Below are 23906 nucleotides of genomic sequence, written 5' to 3'. Positions count from 1 at the left end.
CGTCTTTTTCCAGAAACAGTGTCCTGATAATTCTGGATAATCCATATGCCTGGCTGTCAACAGGTTTCATTGGGAACCATTTATGAGTGTGAGGACACTTTTTAAAAGGAAATACCATTCACCTCCTTTGAATAGGGCCAAGTAGAAGTCTCAGCAGCACATACCTCAAAACCACAGCAAATAAGAACAAAACTATCTCTGGGGTTATGGAGCTTTTAAAGGTTGTCATACTATATAGCCTTAAAGAATGTAGTCTTTTGTTCTAGTTTAGCTGAGTGTTGTTTTAACTCATGACTAGAAAACTCTAAAAGTCTTCGACGTGGAGCTCGCCAGGCTGTAAATCACAGAGTGAGCGGAGCTGTCCAGCCTTCTGCAGACAGCAAAAGGTTTTCGGTCAAAGTAGGCCAGAAAGAGAACAGTTTGCTATGTGTATATATAAACCCACACAGTATGCTGCTACACCTGCAGTAGCCCAGATTTTAACCTTGGCTTTTAGGGACAGGTAACAGACTCACAGACAGCATGTAGGGAAAAAGTGTGCTTCTTGACCTAGTTCACCAGCTGTCTGCTGCAGTCTACGGCCCATGGTTAATGGCTAAGTCAAGACAACACTAATGCAAAATGAAGAGGAGCTGTGTGTCTCGAAACCAGACCCTAAAACACTCAGCTTTTTCTTAAATTGCAGATAAATTATGAAACATCATTCATGAAAAATCACAAATATACTAAGAGACCTGAACACATGAAAAAAGTTCCTCCTCCCATCATGTGTGTCCAGGCTGTGTGCAGGAACTCACCCTGGAGTCAAAACATGACGAACCGCCGTTGGAGGTAGACACTTTCATCTGGCTCCTCCCTCTCTCCGTCTCCTTGTCACCGAGCCCGACCGCCGAGGATGGACGGCTGTGAGACGACGTAGCGGGCCGGTTCCCCGAGGACGAGCGGTTTCTGGTCAGTGAGGAGCTGCTGCCTGCTCCGCTCCTCTCCCTCTGGTACTCAATGGGAGACTGAAGAGCTACAATCACACACAGATGGAAAATTTATATTCCTCTTGTGGTGTCATTTCAGGTTTGCTGACTCTCCAGATGTTTTGTTGTTTTTCCTCCTCTGGTAATGAATGAGAGTTTTGGATCCTGTTGTATTGTGCTGTAGTTCACGTACAATATTTTTGCATGTTCTAGCCAATTTATATATACTTTGCATTACTGCTGACGTGTTTCCAAAGTATGCAGTGGTGTTGGTGATTTAAATGTATTTGTCTACTTTCTGGGCAGCCACTGTTTAATTCTTTAATTATTCTGCTTGCAGAGACTTAAAACTTGCTCAAAATAGGTCACAGTGAATATTGCCTTTGTTTTTTCACCAGTTACATTATGATCATGTGCAGTTCGGGTTTCATGTGGGGAAACATTTTTTTCCAAAAAATAACCCATTTTCATTACACCCATGTTTTATTTTGGTTAAGATTTGTTGATAACGTAGCTCAAAAAAAAAAAAAAACACTTTTTGCAATCAGATACCTGATTTCAGAAGTTTAAAAGCTAAAACATGCAAAACAACTGGTATGATCCTATAAAATGTGTGGAATAATGGCAGTAAAAATTAAACAAAATGAGCATAATACATATCTTAACAGTTTCTTTCATGTTTAAAATATATTTCTCTAACAGGCACTAAAGCCAAGTGTGACTACTGGTTCATGATTTTTTGCAGCAAATGCCGGGATTAAGAATCGAGGAACTTTGGAAAGCGGAGACAGTGACGGTGTGTGATTGAGCTGAGGGGAACATCATCATTTTACACTCTAATCTGACAGGCCTGGGTCCATTGTCTCTTGTAAAAGGGTGAGAAATTACATCATGCTTCAGAGGAGAATATTGTAGCTGTGTGTGTGTGTGTGTGTGTTTCCTCACCATACAGGAAGTTGCTCTGAGTATCCAGGACTTCCTGGATGTGTCGGACCCAAACCTGCTTGATGTCGACATTGGCGGCCTGCAGGGTGAACCGCTCCGAGGAGCCGCGACACGACAAGACGAACTTACAGGGATCGTTATCCATGCATTCCTCCAGACCCAGGTAGGATACCTGTAGGGGAGCAGTTTTAGTGTGATTATAATTTATAGATATCTTTCTTTGTTTTATGTACTCTATAATTGTATAACACTAGAATCTCAATCAGGTCAGATTGACCCATTTTTCTTTTTTAAAAGTATATAACTATTCATATTTATAGCCCATATATTGTGCCAGCATTTGACTAAAAATGGTGTTAGAAACATTTTCTAAAGTCATAAGGTTATCAAACAAAAGAGAAGGTATTAAGTATTTATACCAATAGGACTTTCCTAAACAATGAATGCTGTTGTTGGCTGCATGTATGCTTCAGATAGTTTGTGGTCTCAAAACCACCAGGACGATAATAAAGGATAAGTTATCTCAGCCATTTTAATTACGTTTCCTTTTCCTATCAATTTAACAGCCATCTAAAAAGGCACGCTGTGCTCTCCAGAGATGTGTTTTGAATTTGGTGGAAAACTTGCTTTCAAAGACTGGAGTAAAGAGTCAGAAGTATTTCATCCTGCTTTTACTCACTTTTATTTACTTATTTATTAACAGTTAAGCTGAGCGACGATCAATTATTCATCGTAGAACAATGCAATTATTTAAAGAGCAACTCATCAACACCCTGTTTTAGCTTGAACACGCCTCTTTCATGAATTCAAGAAATCTATTAGAACTCTGATACCACCCCCCCCCCCCCCAGAGGTAGCAGAGACAGTGGAGAGTGACAGAGTAGGGAATATGAGTGGTAGGGAGAGTTTACATTTACCACAAACATTATAACACCGATCATCACTGTAAATTACTAACTACAAGTAGTAGTGGTAGTATTTCTACTACTGCTACTACTCTCCATCTTTCTCCATACTCCATACTGTCCAAACTGCTAACAGATGCTGTATTTATATGTCGGGGGGTGTGTGAGTGGGGGAATTAGTGTTATAGAATGAGATCAGGATCTATAGTGTAATAAAGGGACTGTACATGTAATACATTAACTCAAAAAAGTGGATTTAGTGTTATGTTAATGTGCATTCTTAATTGTTATCCCACAGAAAAAGAACCCCTTCTTCTCTGACCTTGATGCTCTTCTTGAACTGGTATCCGGGCGTGGACGATCCTTTCCTGAGCAGCTCACTGAAGATGACGATCTGCTCAAAGAGGAAAACTCGTCGTTCTTTGGAGCGTGATAGGACGCCGGTGTCCTGCTCTGTTACAAAGAAGGTTTCTTGCTGCAGCAGTTTGCCCTGACAGGTCAGTTTACCCTGCAGAGAAATTCGATTGGTCAACGTGATTCATTTAATGCTCACAGTTTTTAAATTATTATCAGTAACAAACAGGTGGAGGGTTTACTGGAATGCAGCAAACCTCAAACTCACACATACGTAAATGTCTGTGCTGTGTGCAAACCTGTTATTAATCAACAGAACAGGAAGTGAACGTACCTCGTATCCTTGCAGCCGACCCAAATTCATCATGTCATTACACAGTTTAGGGACCTGAGACATCAAATCTACTGCTTTCTGTAAGAGTCAGAGAGAGTGATTTAAATCCTTGGTTATGTGTTCATTTCAGGTGTGTGTCCCCCTCTCTCAGGCTGGACAATGAATGGCTTCAACATAAATAACTTAAGTCCTGGATTCAGGCAGGGCTGTAAACATAGGGTGAATACTGTATATTCCATGTACACTGTGATAATTCAGCACTTCCAGTTAAGTTGTGTTTTTACCTCAATTTGTTCGCAGTCCATTCCTGCCTTGGAGCTGAACTTCAGGAAGTCCTGAGAAGAAATATGACCACAACTTTAACACTCAAGACACTGTAAATTCACTTCACTGCAGTTTCAATACATCACTCGAATACACACAGACAGGTGCACACCGTCCTCTTTGCTTGCAATTAAAACAGGTTGTATGGGAGATGACACTTAACACCCAATAACATTTCAGTTAGATATATTTACAGTGTACTTTCTTGTGGAGCCTACCAATAAATAATGGAAGATCTAAGTTTGAAATCCTTTCAATTATTTCCCACAAATTAGTTATCAGTAGCCTCATTTTTGTAACTTAAGTGTCTCTTTTATAAGTCTGTGGAAATGTCTGAGCTGGTTCAGTGCTGGGAAACCTGAAGGAGTGGATTAGCTTTGCCACAGCACAAATTTTTACGTTCAGGTAAAAAATTGTCACATGGAGTTTCCTGACTTTATTTTTGACCACTATAGTTTTAAGCAACTTATTTCAAAAAGGGCAAACTAAACACACAATATAGCTGTGTGTGGTGATTTGAAAGTTGCATGAGGTCCGCGTAACTTTATGGTTCCATAAAACATTTCCAACACAGTCAAAACTACATGCAGAAGGATTTTTAATTGTGTGATAGATGAGAGTAAAGGTTATTTTATAAATTCTTTAAATTATTAAATTTGCACGTGAAGGGGACAGTGATAGTCTCTTTTGTAATTCAATAAGAGAATTTATACGTTTGTTACCTTCAGTAGCAGCTGGTATTTGGTGATTCTCTGGATTGGTTTGATGAGGAAGTCACTGATGGACAACCTGGATTCGATGTCCTGCTGGATTCCCTGGAAGACAAACCCCAGTAGCATCAGAATGCTTCTTTTTAATCTGTTAGTCTAATTGAGGTTTCGCTTACATATTTGGTCAGTTAAATATCAAATATACCAGATAATACAACATAAAACAGACTAAAATCTACCATTAATGCAATAACACAGCTACAGTAACGATAAAATAATATAATTAGAGAGCTGTGGGTCTCAAGAAATTGAAATTGTCTCAACCAAATATCCTTTGTTTTTTTTGCAAAATTAAAAAACAAAAACTACTAACACAGTAACATAAAGAGTCAAAACATCACTTACATCAAAGTATGTGTCATATTCTGCTACGATGAACTCTGACTTGGGCTTATTCTGACAATAAACCACATACATGTGGAGTCTTCTCTCCTGTAACACACAGACAATTTCTTTCAGAGCGCAGATCACAGGTAGAGTCGGGATTTTTGCAGATCAAATATATGTTTAATGTCACAAAATCATCATCATCATCACTATCATCACAGTGTTCCACTCACGTGTTTGATGAAGAGCTCAGGAAGGTGTTCATGGTCGTCTAGACATTTCTCCAGCTCTCCTACGAAGAAACTGACAGAAGAGGGACGTTATTAGTTAGCACATAGACATAAACGGTACAAATTGGAGACTGCTGTCAGTCTCCACCCGACCCCTCTCTGGGCTTAGTTCCAGCCTTCGGGCACCGATGCTGAACTTACTCTCTGTGCCAGTCGTAGATCTGGTGGATGTTCCCAAAGACAATTTTGTCTTTTCCTTTCATGTCATCAGGGACGCCCTTGTCCTCGATCCTCTTCATGAAGACCTGCAGGGTCACAAAAGGTCAGCAGGTTAAGGATGCTCTGCTCACTTCTCCTCAGTTAGTGACAAATTAACATCAGAACACCTGAGGGATATTTTACATATAGCTACTGCATAACATAATAGTCCTGAGACTGTTGTGCAGAGAGGTCACTAAGCACACTGTCATTGTCAGCCTTTTTCATATAATTTCAGCTGTTCTAGGCTAATATGCTCTGTGATCATACATTTACCAATTACAGTAGAAGATGCTGAGTTAAAAAACGCCCATAAAGAAAGACTACTTTATGGGACCACACTGACTGTACAGAATGGATAACGCAGATTGGTGATGCCAGGGGGTTGCAGGTTAATCTGGCACAGATAAGCACAGATGTGTGCATCCCTCAGCAGTGGGTGTCTTACCTCTACCACGATGCCCAGGTCTTTGACGTAGTCCTTCTCCGTCTGAATCAGCTCGTTCAGAACAAACCTGAGCAGAATAAACAGAAAACTGTAACATTAGCTAAGGAAAAGTTAGCACTGTCAGCCTCTTGCTCCTGCTGCAGCAAACACTGTGGTTGTAGTGTAGCAGCAGCAGCACTTGTGCTATTAGTCGCGATGGAACCTGATGGTTGTGGTAGTAAAAGGTGTGGTAGAAGTAGTAGTTCTTGAATTAGAAACAGTTGTAGAAATGAAAGTAGTAGAAGAAGCAGTAGTGATGATACACTACAGTACTCACATCCGTCCTCTCATAGCTTTGGCTCTCTGCTCCAGTTCAGGGTTTCGTGGCTGGACAGGAGTAGTTTGCTCTGGTGGGGTGAGAGAGGTGAAGCCGGGGTACGCGCCGGGTTCCAGAGTCTGAAGAGAGGAGAGGATAAGGTCAGTGTTTAGAGGTGGATTCAATCTTTTTCCTTTATAGATTCTCATAAATACAGAAAAAAAGCTACACTACCATATTACGTCAAAAGTGAAATTCTTTTTTCTATTTAATTTATATAGACCAGAATCATAGATTTGTCTCAGAGGGCTTTCCAATATGAACAGCATCCTACACCCTCTATCCTTTAACCCCCCTTCCACACACACATCAGAATAATGAGACTGACAGCAGAGGGCAGCAGGAGGTTGGTCTTTAGTAGCCATAAGGAACAACTGTCAAATGGCTGTGATATTATCAGCTGATGCCCGCTCACCTGTGTTGATCTGAAACTCCCACCTCTGCTTTTCCTAATTGCAAATCATGTAAGAGTGGAAATCAAAAATTCCACATCAGCACCAAATCTCATCAACTGATTCTTCAGCAGAGAGCGATTTGTTCATATGACTTCTTCAGACAAATCTGCTGACATGAAAACATTCCAGCGTGTGTTGAAACTTCAGCAAGGATCCAGCAACACACACATGGCATTGTGAGTATGAGTGTGCGGGGGGTTTGTTCCGTTAGATCTCATGGCATCATTTCATACAGTAGATCACAAAGGTTAGACACTGGGTTGGCAAATAAGACATCTTTGCAGAGAAGAAGTATCTTTGCTCTTGGCTTTGTCCTGCTGAATGTCTGTGTCTATTACACACCGTGTCCTGTAATTTTGCAATTGTTTAATTGCCGTCCAGGACGATGAGTTAAATTACAGAGGAGCACAGTGAACATTTCATTCCCCACCTGCCCCTCTAATATTAATCTCGTCCGAATGGGGCTTTACATTGCTTTTGTTCAAAACCAATACTGCATGTATGCATAAATATGAACACAAAACACAATGAGGCTAACAACACAAACTACTGAAAATATGAACACTAAGCATATCACACAAACATAAGACACAAATGTAGTAAAAACACCTAAGTACACTATACTAAATACATGACTGTGGGCACTACACATGTTCACTATTGTATTAATTTGGTGAAATGAGCACAAAATGATCCGTACATGATGTGTAAGCTTCATGGAGACAGCAGGTGAACAGGTTGTGTTCACTTCAGCCTTTAGGCCCACAACAGCTCACTTTGAAGACAACTGCTCTGCACATCATGTGTTTTGGTTTGTGCCCATTATAAGGAAACAACTCACCATCTTGGTTTTAACCAGTTTTTCTATGGCGCTAACCAGCTCTGCAGCGCTGGGCACCTCAGAGGACGACTGTAGAGACGTTAGCAAGGATGAGGACTGAGAGGAGGATCAAAAGCAATAGCATGTTAGAGAGATTGGAGGTGAAGGAGAGAAAAAACAGGAAGTTGAGGAAAGAAAGAACAGTGATAGCAAAAAAAATAAAAGTAACAAACGGCAGCAAAAGAGAGGAAAGCTGTTAGTGAGCGGAGGAGAGCAGCAGATCAGAGCTGAGCTACAGATGGACACACTGCAGGATTTCTACCAAGACTGAGTCAACACAAATACAAGCTCTGACCTAACTACTGCTAACATAAACCTAAATCAAATTAAATAATAATAAAAAACTAATCAGAATATGATATACTATAAATGAATAAAAGAGTGAAATGTATAAAAACTGAAAATTAACATAGAAAATAGGACATTCAAGAATTTACGGATTAAATTAAAAAAACTAAAACAATAATAATTACATTTAAATAAAAACTAAAATGAACATCAAATAAAAAAACTATTAAACTGAATATAACAACATGCTAAAATTTTATTGTTCAGTAGGAAGCACATAAAAGCAAAAGCTCGACCATGTTAGTGTGCAAAGACAGGCTTTTAGAGTAACTGATTTCAGATAAAATAAATAAAATCGAAACAAAGATCTTCAAAGCATTATCAGTCTACATGTTTATCTAACTTCCACTGAAGATCAATTTCACTTTCTAAATGACCAACATTAGGAGAAACCGGCAGTGACCCCTCTCACCTTGTCGTCCTGAGCTGAGGGGTCTTTGATGATTTCCATGGGGGGAGGCAGAGGGGTGTGAGCCTCCTCGTCCTGCTCCTCCTCCCCGCCGCTCTGCATCCCGGAGGACGTCTTAGAGAGGATGTTCCCTTCCTTACTGACTCTCTGAGGGAGACAGAATTCAGAGTCAATAAGAAATGAAAAATCACTTGCTATTAAACTGTCCTTTTTAAAACATCACTTTATTGATCACACTGATTTATCATAAAATATCAGCCTATCCAAACACTCAAAGTTCTGTCATTGTGGTCTGGTAAGACGTTTGGTGACGCTGCAAAGTAAGTGATTGACAGGTCTCTCCTTAAGCCAGATTTCACCAATGCTCTAGGAAACTTCAAATTGCATGAAAAACCTTTTCAGGAACTCAGAAAAACAGCATTCGACTGCCATTTCCTTCTTCTTTTTTTTTTTTTTTTTTTTTTTTTTTTTTTTTAGCTTTTATGAATTTTTATCAGATGCCAAAAAAGTTTGCTGAATTTTGACAAGACATGGAGGACATGGTAATCAACAAAAACGCAAGTTGCAGGGTTTGGTATGACAACAGCAATGAGTAGTACAAAAAATATTCGAAGAAGTCCAGAGGTTTTCTATTTTCAGAAATCAGTGAGTGATTCAGGAGTTATTCAAGAGGAACTTCAGCTGGTTACTGTCGTAAATGTTGACAGTGTTAATAAATCTCTTTATACCTTCATGACATGTTCAGCCCAGGCCAGGAGGAGCACACACATTACCTTTAAACTACAGATGCTAGAGTAGCCTTCAACGATGTAGACAGAAACAGGGGTTGGTAGATTTTTTAGGCTAGGTGTTTCATATCTGATATTTGACCATATGCTGTGCCGATAAACATTACTGATGTAAACAAACCTTAAACAGCAACAGAACTGCATAGATTTATTTGCGGTCGGGTGTAATTGTATTAAAAGACCTGTCAATCATTTTGGGGATTGTAGCAGGTTCCAATCCTGCGTTTTGAAATTAGTGGTTGGGCTTTTTTCTTTACATTTAGTATGCATATTGTACCTCAAAAAGTAAGAAGATAATATTTACAACCACTCATCTATATTCAATTTAAGGAATGCTAACATTTTGGGAAAGCCTCAGACTTGTTGGAAGGTGTATTTTTTACTTTTGATGGATCTAGTTTAGCAGTTTCCAGTTTTTCTGCTATCTTACTCTGTGTAAGACTGCAAAGTGTATTGCCAAAAATATTTTCCTGCAAGAAATGATCAGAACTAAGAATAGCTTCAACTCATCTGGATTAAAGTAAGCTAAAACACTGAAACCGTCTCTTGAATGTGGACTGACTTCAAGTTTTGTGAAATACCATTTATCGAAAACCAAACCACAACAGTTCAAACATGCTATTCTTGAATCTCACTGATTACCTCATTGATGATGTCATCCTGCAGGTCGGGCTGTCCGAGGTCAATGCTCTTCCTGCTTTCCTCTCTTCCTGTTCCTGTCAATCGATCAGTGAGTCAGTCACTCAATTCATTACTCAAACACTTACAGAAGTAAAAATATTTTAACAAGTTGAATTTTGGCATTACTGAGTTTGAGGATTCAAGACATTTTTGAGCAGTCTACAGTTAGGTTGAATTATGACAGATTCAAATTACAAGATAGATATCCTTATTTCTTTTCTTATATTGTTAGATTTACTAAACTTCACATCTCTGCCAGCCTCTCTACAAAGTCCTGCGAAGGCTAGAAATAGGTAATCTATCACAGTGAACATTTCGCTACATAATAATTTAGTAATTATTATGTCATAGTTGTATTATTGTCACATGGCGACGCAGTTGCATGCAGGAACTCGCATATGAAAAATTTCCCTGTTGGTGCGTTCACAAACGCTCTGACATTTTAAATTTCATAGATGGCAATTAGCAACAATTTTGATGCAAATTCACACAATCCTTTCTACAAGACCCATTATGTCTGAATGCCTATTGTTTAACGACAGAGTTTAATAACATGAATGCAATGCTGTTCAGCAAAAACAAATTCAAATATTGAACCACAAAGCAGGTTCTTCTAGAAGGTCTCTACTTGCAACAGTATTACAAGAGTCACTTTCCCAAACTGAGTGTACTAAAATGAACTGAAACCATGGCTACATAAAAAGAAAAAATATCCTTTAGTTATGGTTTGCTTTATGGTATGCTTTGAAATGTGGCAGTTCGTGGCAGAATCCAATCAGAGCTGTCTTTTGGCTCAGTAAAGTCCCATTTTTCTGCGGTTGCTGATGAGTTTCAACAGGTTTATGTAGATAGAGCTTAACTTGTGGTCTAAGTACAACAGTAACTGTAACCCTGTGGTTTTGTTTGTTGTTAAACAGTTTATTTGCCTTGTCTTACCAGTCTTCTTCTGTTTGTTATTGGGGAGTTTCTTGACGGAGCTGCCGTGGCTGAGGCGGCGGACTGGACTGGTCAGCCATTTTCTCAGAGTGTTTCCGGAGCGTTTGGGACCAGGAGAGCTGGACTGCAGCGAGCTGAGGGATGGTTGTGGCTGAAGGTTCGCCACTGACTCTGTCTTTCCATCAGAGCCGCTAACAGGATAGTTTTCTGAAAGAAATCAGATAAAGTTTACATTTTAGTTCCAATCAGCCTTGGATACTGCTTACTTTTTCTGCTTCCAGAAAAGTTCTTTTCATCAATTAAAGGGATAGTTCACCTCAAAATAAAAAATTAACTATTTTCTTTCTGATAGTTCCTACATGAAACTGCTCACAAGAAGGTCTGTGGATTATCTTGAGTAACCAGGTCATGATTTCTGGAAAGAGACATTGCTGACATTGCTATTTTTTTGACGCTTTAAGGACACCAAGCCGAGTGCCATATAGTTCCATTATATTCAAAAAAGGCAGACATCTCTACAGCCGATATCTCCAAAACTCAGCAACTCACACCAAAACAATCTAGATGGATAAACAGCACTACAGGTTAGAGGAAAAATATGTATTTATGATTTTGGGGTGAACTGACCCTTTAAGGTTTCCCACAGTTATGATGCAAGAATCAAACCTTACACACTCAATAGCGGTCTTCTAAAAAATGTATCATTAATTAAAAATAATACAACAGATAATTCTGTAGAGGGTGTTTCTCTTCTAACTACACGTCCATTAAAGCTCCCTTTTCTCATCTCATTAAGTTCAAATCTTTCCTGGCTCAGGATTAAAATACAAGACATTAAGTTCTTCATGGTATTTTCCAGGTAAATAAAAGGAACTTGAGGACTTTGTCACCCTGCTCTACTTGTTGCTTTGTTGGTCTCTGTGTACAACAATAGGTGTTTGACATTTACAGCCATGTAAATCAGCTGACAGGAACATTCAGTTTGCACACATCGACATCATCTATCATTCATCAAATTACTGCAATCAATCAGGAGTTCCCCCTGTCAGTTATTTCAATAAACCAGAAAAGCAGAAAGAGGTTTGCTATGTTGAGTGTGTGTGAATTAGGGCCCTGACAAGCTCCCCAGCTGTCATATCTCCAGTTTCAGTTATGCAAGTTTTCATTTTGACTAGTCATATCTTAAATTTGAAATATTCATAAATATAAAGATCTTTAATTGTGAAAAATCATAGATATTTTTAATTGAAGTTATGACTGGTCAGAACTGCATTGAAGATCTTGAATTTGAAAGTAGCATTTCAATTAGTGAAACCTAAATTTTAGAAATCTTCAATTTCCATACAACTTAATGGTGAAAGTAACTTGTAATATCTTACATGTGCATTTAAACTAGCCTAAATGTAAGCAGAGATTTTAAAATCTTGTTTTGACTAGTCATAAATGAGCTGCAAATATCTGTAATGTTACTGTTGGTTTTCACCATTCAAGCACATGTGCTTTTGTTAATTACGTTCAGGCACAACAGCGTCATGTTTTGGTTCCTGGTAAGTGAAAAGAGCTCTGTGAGCTCCAGATGATTCTTTTTATTAATGAAAAACAAAGTCTGTTTAGCAGCTGCTCTCATGTCACACACGCCTCATCTGATAGTCAATTCAGACACATGTACCCATGTTAGAGATTAATTCCTTCTTCCCCTGCTTTAGTATTGTGTTTGTCAGCAGTTTTGTTCATCTTTAAATAGTTCGATGTAAATGGTGTGAAGACATACACAAGTGAATAACAAAGTGGTTTTTAACTCAACTGTTTAAGCAAAGGGCCGAGTATTTGAATGTGCTTAAAGATAACCAGGAAGCAGGAAATAAATGTTATCACCTAGACGTGACATGTTGACTGTTTCACTGAGATTATATCACATATTTAGAATTACAGAGTGTGATATCAGCACATAGTTTGAACCGTTTGGACGAGATTGGCCGGTTGTCATTCTACAGACTTTAGAAAGAAAGCAACACTGCTGTTTCATTTCTGCTGCGAAGCCTGAAACATCCCAACACAACTGACTGTGTGTGTGGGTGTGTGGGTGTGTGGGTGTGTGTGTGTGTGTGTATGTGAGAGAGAGAGAGAGAGAAAGAGAGTGAGCATGTATTACTCATGTTGTAGGGCCATAAATCTGTTTACACAGTCACATTTTGGGGACTAGTGTTCCTTTTGGGGACAAAACGTAAGTCCCGATGACTTGAATTTTAGGGTGAAGACTTGGTTTAAGGTTAGGGTCAAGGTTATGGAAGTAGTGGTTATGGTAAGTCTCCAGGATATGAATGTAAGCAAATGTAATGACCTCTGAAGTGATGGAAACAGGACTGTGTGTGTATGTGTGTGTGTGTGTGTGTGTGTGGGGGGGGGTAGTCATGTGTCAGGAGTGTGGTGGATCAGCTGCACTCACACACAGCTGGGAGCTATGGGCTGCGGCTGCTGTGGTGTATGTGTGTGTTTCAGACAGGAAAGGAAAGGTTAAAGGGCAACACTATCTCCTGAAGTGTTCTGCGGTACTATCTATAAATGGTAAGCTCCCCCCCCCTTTTTTTGTGTACCTTCATTTCTCTTCCTATTCATGTCCTCCCTTCCTCCTCCTCCTCATCTCTGACCTGCTTTTTTAACTGAATGTCTCCTACTTGTACACAAATGTCTGTTGCTGAGCTGTACATGGCAAAAACGTGATATTCTGCCATTTCTGTGAAAATGTTTCCTGTAAGATCAACAATAAACTCACTTCCACTTCCTAGATCACAAGTATTACAAGCCAGAGCAGGTCAAATGTCAGCAGCACCAACAATATGCAGAGAGACCACGGTGTGTTTGTACTGTACAATACTGTCCAAATAAATATTTTCCCATTATTTCTGTCTGACAGAGGTCACCTGACCTCCACAGTCTTCCCTTCATATTGTGCGGGACTGTGGGTTAATGATTCTATATTAGTGGTAGTTGTTGTTTTAGTTGTTATCGGACTCTGTCAGCAATGTGGCAGAGATAAAACTCTGTTCAAAACAGCAGCCAAGGTCACCCAGCACTACTAAGGTGCCTCTGTTTCTCTTTCTCTCATGAAACTCATGAATACACACACTTGACAGGGAACAGAATTTACTCTAGTGGTGCAAGACAGTTTAGACCAATATGATTTACCCCTAGTGCAAGAGAACAGTCCATCTGCAACAGGCCTGCTAGTGAAACCTGTACAGACCCAAAACATGTGCTCACCTGAGTACATCTGCTCATGTCAATCTACACACACACCTTTGTTGGTCGTTTCCTTTGTAATTGACTGCAATAATTCCTTTGTGCTTATAAGGTCACTTGAACTTAAACTCACTTTCAGCTTGAGTGTTCAACAATGTAGAGGGGCCAACCTGGCCCATAAGCAAACAAGGCAAATGCCTAAAGGGCTAGCCAAAACTTTTATTTTCATTTAAAAACATTTTGAATACTGTATATATTCATTACAATAGCTACATACGGTGATATAAATTGGGTTGTAAAAGTGGAGAAATAGCTGGGCGGCCAAGAAGAAAGCACAAACAACTAAACAACAACCTGTACCCAAGGCCGCTCATTTACTTTACACTTGGTTTGGATTGGGCATTAATCGAGTGTGTTTGTATGAGGAAACAGAGACTGCGAGCAGTCAGCTCTGTTAGCTGCGTCCACAGCTGACTTAACAGTCAGTAACACTTGGACCAGCCCACCAGGATTCCTCCTGAGTCTCCCAATCACCACTCTCTCCCAGTCGTCACTCTGTCCCAGTGTTTCAGTGGTTACTCCCTGAAGTGCTATTGAGCAAATCACTCATGTGTTCTTAAGAGAGCGAAACATGTCATAAGTCACCTGTTCACCTGTGTGAGAGCTTTCAGCAGAAGCAATGTTAGTCATTGAGTGGCCTTGACAGCTGGCTGACTGCAGAAACTCATAAATTATTTGAGTGCACAGACACACACACACACACACACACACACAGCTGACTGATAAGATGCCATTGCTTTAACCTCCCCTCCTTCAGAGAAAAATGCCACTGAAGAACCAGAGTGTGCTGCTGTCAGCTGCTGGGAGCTGACCAGTTACCACTACAACCAGGAATAGCTGTCAAAGGACCATATACGGTTCATTCTTGACCTTGGAAACAGCAGCATGACAAAAAAATACTGTACAGTGTTTCCGAAGCTTTCAACCACATCATGTAGTCTTCTTCAGCGGATGGAGTGGCTAAGGTGTTGCTGTGATGGTTCAGTTGCTGAAACCTCTATGGCATGCTATAGAAAATGCTCATCAGTGAATGTAATGTAAAATACACGCGATTTGTTCTAAATGGCCGATAACACACATTCCACTATGTTTCATTTTGTAAGTTGGACTTAATGCAAATGTTATGGTCATTTAATAAGTGACAGTTAGGGGGTGAGTATTGCAGTGTTGGTACTCTGGGTAAGAATAGTGTGTACTACAGAGTACAGCAGTGTCACGCTGAAGGCCAAAGTCAGGTGAGACCGGACAAGGAAGCTTTTGTTCTGCAGCCAACAGAAAGACAGACTGTCTACTGTTAAAATCCCCATCACTCACTATCTTTAATCACACACACACACACACAGATCTGACATCCAGTCTGTAGATACTAAAACAGCGGTCTGAATGCAACAGAACAGGGTTTTTGTCTTGCTCAATTTCTCTCTCACTCACATTCAGTTTCATTCTGTAATTATACTACACACACACACACACACACACACACACACTGTCTATGAAAGGATGTATTGACAAGAGAGAATTAAGACCCACTAAGCTCGACACACACGCACACACACAGATAATCTCTCCACTTTGAATACCTGACTTCCTGTTTTGTCTTGTTTGGCAGAAACCTTTTTTTAAATAGCTGGTGTGTGTCTGCCCAACCACTAAGCCAGGCAGGGAATCAAACCTCCAGCTGGTCCAGCGTCTGCATCTACACATGGGATTCTGTTCTCAACCAGGACATAACTGTTCAGCCCAAAATGTAAAAACAATTAGCTTTGTTTGCTTTTTTGTTTCCCGTTTTTCCCCTCAAATAAAAAAAAAGAGGAAATAGTTTGAAACACATTTTTAGCAGTTTATTTTGATTTATTTCCCCACACATGCAAGACGACACTGTTCACCACGGTTTGAAAGACAACCGCATTTACTGTAGTGAGGACAGCCAGAAGACAGATGGTAATTCAACAATTTCCCTCTGGATAAATAATGTTCTATCTTATCGAAAAAAGAGGAATACAGGTAAAAAATCAAATGGGCTGCTGATTGTGCACCTTTCAAGTCCCTCAAACAATCAATGAAACAATGAATTTTGGGTTCAGTGTCTGCCCAAGCACATGTGGGCAGGTGCCCCAAATTATTGTATTGTTTATGCTTGTATTGGATTTCCACCGACTTTTTTACATTTAAAATAAGCACACATAAATACATTTAGAAAAATAAAAACTGTGTATCTAACAGCTAGGCAAGTGGTTGGTTAGAAAAGCAAAATAGATGCCCCTACTAAAATAGTCTGGCTGCCTGATGTACCTGGAAGATTTACTTCGCCGCAATTTAAAATAAATCATTCAACAGAAGCTGAGATCACACACAAATGTAGGCTTGGCTTACACCACAGTAATGTACAGGAAACACAATGACAAATTGACAAATGTCAAACTATGATCACACCTAACACACACACACACACACACACACACACCAGGATTCCAGCTAAGTTACCAAAATAGTCCAGGTAGCTACCAGTAGCTATCCCTATTCCCTAGATGGATTAGATGACATTTGAATGGCAAAATCCGTGGAAGAATCATGCAACATGAACAAAGCGCATTACAAAGATAGGAAAGTATTTGTATATACAGTATGTGAAATGTACTAACATTGTAGTTACCTGCCTGCTCCTCCTCATCCTGCTTTTTTGACAATGACAGGAGGATCCAGTAATCTGGGACATTCCTCTCATACCTCTCTCTCTCTCTTGTGCCTTACATCACTGTTTGTAAAATATGTAAAACCTAGCTACATGTATGTGAGACTTGACTTCCTACGTATTAGAAAAATGAAACAATGTATTGGTTGAAGATTTAACAATTACAATTTTCTGAAACATTTTGCCTCCAAGCACTGTTCAATGTAAATAAACTATACAGATAAAAGGGATCTTTAATTGAGTCTTCAAAGCAGCAGCATTGTGATACTATACAATAATATCAGTAGGTTACACAAGGGCCTGTTACATGGTAGCAAAACACACATGTACTCATACAGACACGTTTCATCTCTGACTTCAGAAGACTACAATCTTTGTATTTGTTTTTGTTAAGAGTGTTCCGATCAGGGTTTTTGATTCAATCCTGCACTGAGTCACAGCCAATGAATCAGGCCTGTATTCCTTGTAATAACAGTAGAAGAAGTAGAATTAGTTACCAGCAGTGGAGGTGCACCCTTTCCTAAAATGCAAATGAGCAAAGACAGAATAATTTCCGCTCAGTTAGAACGTGACTGAGGCTGTTGCTCCTCACCAAACATCCACACAGTTCAATTTTTACATGTTAGCTTATAAAATGTTGTTTTGCTTAATTATGTTCAATTTACTTCCGACACAGATTGGTTCTTTGTCAACCACTCAGTGTGGACATAGTAACTGAGCTCATTCATGAAACATGTCATAGCAACAAATCCCGTTCTTCCACTTAACTCCAGAGTTCTCTCCATTGCTTAGTAAAAGCTGCTCTCAGCATGGTAAAGAAGACTGAAGAGAAAGCTTCTTGTGGTAAGAAAAGATACTTTGTGACTGTAGGCTAGAAAACACTCCTCTTCATGGGAACTTGGAGACATTACGGGAAATACTCTTGGAAACACCTCTCAACTGGAACTGAAAGACGTTACAGATAAGATAATTAGTGGATAATCTAGTACCACAAATAAAAACCTTTTACAAATGTAGCTAAATAACTAAGAAAAGGCAGAAAAGCTCCCAACCTTACTTCCACAATACATACTGTATATCAGGATAATTATTTACCTTGAGTTTGCTGGCTCACTGTATCAAAGGAAGAAGTGGAAGTGCAGTAGCCGGATTTGTGCTGGCACTACAGGTCATCAACTCCATCTGCACCTCTGTTCCTTTATGTACACGACACTTGTATTGATGCTTTTGTTTATAAAAATTTGGTTCTTTCGATTTTTTTGAAGCTGTCTACACTACAGAGAAAACTGTCAAATTCAAAAACGAATTCACAAGAAATTAAATCCCTTACTCCACTGCTGCTAACACTACCACCCCTCGGAGAGACCAGACATCCTATTAAATGAGAGTATTGGTTCTAATTTAAAACTGAGCTGCAGGTCGGATGAGACTGAACACACTGAATCACAGCTGATGAAGTGGAGCAAAGACTTAGCTAATGCTGTCTCTGTCCATTATCTCTGCTGGGAGACTGAGTGAGTGAGAGTGTGTGTGTCTGTGTGTGTGCGCGTTTGCCTCAGGGTCATAGTAGTTTCCTGCTCATCTTCAGGTTTAATGGATAATGGACGGGACATAAGATCACTTTACACTCCAGTTAATCGCTCGGCCACTGTGTGAGTAGATGAGAAAGTGCCTCTCTGTGTGTGTGTGTGTGTGTGTGTGTGTGTGTGTGTGTGTGAGAGAGAGAGGGGTAAAACATCCAATCTCAACAAGAACAACAAATGGCTTCCCCCTTCCTCATATCAAAGAGACTGAATGCAGCACTGAGTTTTAAGAGTCCTGGACCAAAATATATAATTTGTAATTGTTGGTACAGTTCAAATACATGTAGATGCATGTTGTAATAGACACATCACAGAAACCAGTCTAACCAGCTGAGCTTCAGAGCTAAAACAATTGTGAGACCTTCATAAAATCTGTTTTACATAGTTAAGATAAGCTAGGTTAAGGAAAATGCTCGGATATTTAGAACTGGAAGCAGGCACATTTCCTGAGAGATTAAACGCTTTACTTTCCCAAACTCTGACACTGTTACTCGTACAGTTATACAGAGTTGTACAGAGAATATGAAAATACCACTGTCCATCACATGTGTACAAGCGCTAACATGAAACTCAGTGGCTCAGGGGCCAAAGTCCGCTGTCTGTCCAGAAACAGAGCTGAGTTAACCTTTAGCTAACCATAGCTGCATGCTAACCTGCACATGCACACCTTACATGTGCTCTTAAAAAGGTACAGTGCATGGAGAACTGGAGTCCTTAGCCTTCCACAACTGTCAGTGATGTGTAAACTGGAGACATGCCAGCGTTTGCACACACAAACACACACACACACACACTCAAACTACCTCAATAATTCTGCCTACTTCAGTGCATTGATTGGCTGACAGTACGTACAGTTAATGGGGTGGCTTGAACTGAAAGAGTAGTAATGTGAGTTCTCTTCACTGAACTGCATTATCAATTTTATAATAGAATAAGATATCTTTTAAAACCTTATGGATTCAGATCTGCACCAAAAACTAAATCACAAATTGTTGACCAATGACCTTACTTTCCAAGTTCATTGTCTTCTTTTACTTTTCCCTAAAATTCAGGCAAACAACAATAATGAAACCTGTCATTTTAAATTTGGGGCAAGTGACCCCAGTAAAAGTAGAATCCATTCCAAGATATACACTTAAGCATTTGTTCGGACTCTGCAGAGGTAACATAAACCACACGATTGTGGCTGTAAATAAAAAGTATGTACATTTTACATATTAATGGCCTTATTGAGGAATTTTATTGGATTGTATTAGCTTTACAAGCGGTGGTAATAGCTAGATTACTTGTCACACAAATTTCAATACAGTTCATAGTGAGTCACTCAGGTATGTACCATTTTTCTAAACGTACACAAGTCCTCAACCCTAAATAACCCAATAAGTTGTATGAATTACATGAATGTTTTGTGATCGGTCTCTGGTGTTGAAGTCAGACTCTTTCCAACAAAAAAATTCCAATCTGGAGAGGAAAGTCATTCACCTGCCTCCAAGAGTTTGCTCATTAGGAAAGCATAACAAACAAACAAACAATGCTGTGATTTTACTGCCGAGAAAGTCTGAAAAGCACTTACTTATTTACCTTAAACTACTATGGACCTCTCCATTAAAATAAACAAACCATAGACGTTTACTCAAATGAACTTTACAGTCCCAGTCTTAAAAGACCCAAAGGAAATGGGGCCTGAGCCTAAAACATCAACAAGGTTTTGCACAAACCAAACTTTAAATCCTTCTTTGTTACTATACGGCACTCGACTTTATGTCTGACTTGACAATAACAACAGCTTTTTTCAATTAGGTAAAGCAAAAACATAAAAGTCTGTAAAATCTGAGGCACGATGGATAGTCTGGACCTGGTTTGACTCTTCTTCTCGGTTTGACTGAAGAACTGTACTCGATAGTATGCCGTTTCCTCACTCTTACAGTCTAAAGTCATGTCATCAGATTTCTGAATGTAACCTGGTGCCAATCAAGTTCACGCAGAGAAATGGTCATGAACCAGCCAAACCACGCTGAATGAATTGCAGGAGAAGCCACAGTCTCTGTGTGGGGACAGATAGTGATTGGGAAATGATGATGACTCCTGTGCAGTCAGTGTGAATCCTTTGTTGCTGGCCAAAGGCACTCTCATAAACTGCTACATACCATACACACTCACATATACATAAAAACACACACACACACACACACACACACACACACGCCCTGTGCAGCAGCTGACTGAATTGCAGGAAAACAGATTGCTCAATCCAACATCTGATTCTCAAATAAAGAAACTGTCCTCTTCGCCATGTGTCTCTCACTCTCCGTCTACCTCTTTCTCTCTTTGTGTCCGTCTGTGTGACACATAACTTCCTGTTTCACAATTCATTTTCTATTCAAATTAGTTTCTAGTGGCACCATACCAATAAAGTAAAGAACAGGAATTTCTCTCTCTGTCTGTCTGTTGGTTTGTCTACCCCTCCTTCTTCCAGTCTCTCTCTCTCTCTTTCACACACACACACACACACACGTTAATACACACACCCCTCTCTCAGCTGAGTTGTGTGGAGAGCTGGTAGCAGCCATTAGAATGCATTGTTATCTACTTTATTCCTCAGCACACACACACACACACACACACACACACACATTCACAATATAAAACTTCCTAACTTGTAAAGCATGCAACACAAACACACACACTAACGCCAAAAACAATAACACACCTGCTTTCACACACACAAACACATGCTGTCTGAGTGTCTCTAAATCTCGTCCCACCTGTGCCATTGTAGCAGCAGCAGCAGCAGCGGGCGAGGATCCATCCACAGCAACGCCGGCCTCGCTTCATCCTCGCTCACACACATCCTACACTCACACACCTCTCTCTCTCTCTCTGACACACACACACTCACAGACACACCTCTCTCTAGCTGTCTGATTCGATGACTAACTGGCCGAACAACTTGTTAACCAGACTGACTGGGAAAGTGTGTGTACACCAAGAGCTTCAAGTCCACACTGTTTAGATTCACCATAGAGAGACGGAGAGACAGAGCAAATGAGGTAGGAGGAGGAGGAGATGGAGGAGGAGCCGGAGAAGGAGCCTACACACACACACACACACACACACACGTCTTTCTTTCACAGACATAGTTGTTGAGTTTCTCTCCCTCCCTTTTGCACACACTTCAGTTCTCTGGAACAGAAGTCAGTGTTAATTATTGTGGAGTGCTACTTTCCCATTGTGGAGAGCTGGGACTCAGGTTCCAACACTGTGTGTGGTTTTGTGTGTGTCAAAGTGACAGAGGGAATGTGTGTCTTAAGCCCTTTTCAGAAATTTACTTTGTAACACTGCCGGCTTCATCTGTCTGTTGAAGTAATGACTTTTTGGCAACATAGGTCCGTGTTACGTAAAAGTTTTTCCTTGCCTCCATCACCAAGTGCTTGCTCATGGTGGGAATTGTTGGGTCTCTGTAACATTATGAAGAGTACGGTCTAGACCTGCTCTATATGAAAAGTTCAATGAGATAACTTCTGTTATGAAGTGGCGTTATATAAATAAAATTGAATGGAATTGAATCACATGACTACTTGAATGTGAAAGGGCTCGCTTGTAGTGACAAACCCACAGATAATTATCACCTGACTCTTCAGTTCCCTTTAGCTTTATAATAACTTCTAACTAATTGTTTTGGCCCATAACTTGCTCTGATAAATGTACCTACCCAGCATCAAACGGCAGATGGGGAAAGTTAGCTACTAGTGGGTGAACACAGTGGAACATTTAGCAGCTAAAGAGCCAGAGATTTTTCTCAGGATTTGGTGGAGACCAAAACAGAGCTAAAAGAAAGTGAATATTGGACTTACAGTAGTTTCGCCTGGTGGACAGAACCCAACTCCAAATGAATGCTAATGTTGCTCTTTGTCTGCTGGATGTGTAAATAGGCAAGTGATTGATAACAAGTTTCCAAAATCAACTTAAAAGGTGATAACATGTCAATGTTGTTTTCACAGCTTGTTTCTGCTGCCCCAAAGTGGCCTTTTTCAGGAATGGTAAATGGTGAATGAGCTACACTTATTTAGCACTTTACTACCTAAGCAAACAGAGCGCTATACTATTTGCCTCTCATTTACCCATTAACACACACACACACACACACACACACTCATGGCGGGGCTGCAATGCAAGGTACTGGCCTGGCAATCAGGAGCAATTTGGGGTTCAGTGTCTTGCTCAAGGACACTTCTACATGTGGACAGGAGGAGCTGAGATCTGAACACCAACCCTTCCAATAATGGATGAAGAACTCTACCTACTCCACTACAGAGAGCCTTGTTCTCACTCACACAGTTGCACATACTCACACCTGGAAGCTGCATTTTCTCCACCCAGATTTATCCTACCGACCTGGAGATCAAACCGCTGAGCCTCTGGTCATAAGCTTGCTTCTCTAACCTCTAAGCCATCACTCCATGCATTAATAGATAACCATTGTGAGTGTGATGGACATTCACACTTGCTTCTCATTAGTCTAACCAATCCATATAATGGGTTTTTTTTCAGATGTTTTTTTTTTTTACTCTTCTGCCCTGCACCATGAGGGGGAAAATTAATGAAAACTGTTTTTGTAAACTGACCAACATCTCCTCTACAACTTTAAAATGGTTCACTATTGGCATTCTATGTTGTAGTTTATTAAGGTTTATAATAAAAACTAAAAAACTAAAAATGCATATGAGGTGATAAACATTTGATATCGCTCTCTGTATTTAACCTCGTGATGTTGTACCCTTTATGTTATTGTCACATCATTAAATTCAGGACAGTCTTTATAAGCATCTAGTATTACAGCTCTTCACTGTGCATGTTTAAAGCATGAAGCTCACCAGAAAATGATTTGGAAAAGCTCATCTCTGCTTGAAAAATGTTATCTATGGACATGTTACCACATTAGCCCACTGCAGTCTTATTGAAGTGCAATGTTTATGTCTTTATCTCGTGTTTATAACCTGTCTCATGCTAGGATTTGGACCTGACTGGTTCGACCCACAAAAAAATGTTAACTATTCAATCAGGCCAATGCTCAGCATTTGAAGGAGCAATGTACTGTAAATGCTCCGCCTGTGTGTGTGTGTGTGTGTGTGTGTGTGTGCGTGCGTACCTAGATCACTGCAGAAGCAGGTAAGACAACACACATGCACTTAGCCTAGATAAAGTGCTTCCAGCAACTCTGTTTCCCTGCAGTGTCCCATTTTAATACAGTGTACCTCTACTGATGTTCTACAGCAAGAAATACAAGCAATAATATACTACTATTACTATACACTACTGCAGCAGTTAGTTACAACGTCACAGCGTCCGGTGATAATTCCCAGGGTCTTTATAGGACAACTTACAGTACAGTATGACTCTTAGTCACATAAAATTATGATTACAACGATGACAGTCCTGATAAAAGTGTTACAACTCTTAGTTCCATCTGTTTTAGTGACTTCAAACGCCATCGTGACAGATTTTCAGTTAACTTTAGAGCATCAGTGTCTTCACAGTCTTTCAGGGAGGACAAGGAGACCCACTTTACAGAGCAGTCACAAGACCCAAGACACACACACACACACACACACACAC

At 40.0% G+C, this 23906-nt stretch overlaps 1 protein-coding gene across 6 annotated transcripts in view; it reads right to left on the bottom strand.

The window, feature by feature from the left end:
- kalrna (kalirin RhoGEF kinase a) overlaps positions 1 to 23906 on the bottom strand; it is a 144582-nt gene that overhangs the window by 19323 nt on the left and 101353 nt on the right. For 3 of the 6 annotated variants that reach the window (XM_044216043.1, XM_044216045.1, XM_044216046.1), the window contains 15 exons: positions 10716 to 10922; positions 9741 to 9814; positions 8314 to 8457; positions 7515 to 7610; positions 6180 to 6298; positions 5864 to 5930; positions 5359 to 5462; positions 5161 to 5230; positions 4946 to 5032; positions 4553 to 4645; positions 3791 to 3841; positions 3507 to 3584; positions 3141 to 3326; positions 1914 to 2085; positions 798 to 1015 (listed from right to left, as the gene is read on the bottom strand). In XM_044216043.1, coding sequence (XP_044071978.1) covers positions 798 to 1015; positions 1914 to 2085; positions 3141 to 3326; positions 3507 to 3584; positions 3791 to 3841; positions 4553 to 4645; positions 4946 to 5032; positions 5161 to 5230; positions 5359 to 5462; positions 5864 to 5930; positions 6180 to 6298; positions 7515 to 7610; positions 8314 to 8457; positions 9741 to 9814; positions 10716 to 10922 — 1766 coding nt within the window. Of the gene's footprint in view, positions 1 to 797; positions 1016 to 1913; positions 2086 to 3140; positions 3327 to 3506; positions 3585 to 3790; positions 3842 to 4552; positions 4646 to 4945; positions 5033 to 5160; positions 5231 to 5358; positions 5463 to 5863; positions 5931 to 6179; positions 6299 to 7514; positions 7611 to 8313; positions 8458 to 9740; positions 9815 to 10715; positions 10923 to 21055; positions 21305 to 23906 lie in introns of those variants that run through there. The other 3 variants (XM_044216047.1, XM_044216048.1, XM_044216044.1) reach the window with 3 other exon arrangements.

This window comes from Siniperca chuatsi, linkage group LG12 (assembly GCF_020085105.1).
Source record: "Siniperca chuatsi isolate FFG_IHB_CAS linkage group LG12, ASM2008510v1, whole genome shotgun sequence".
Taxonomy (NCBI): Eukaryota; Metazoa; Chordata; class Actinopteri; order Centrarchiformes; family Sinipercidae; genus Siniperca; species Siniperca chuatsi.
The sequence above is the reverse complement of the archived record's forward strand: the minus strand, read 5'-3'. Positions and strand labels throughout refer to the sequence as shown.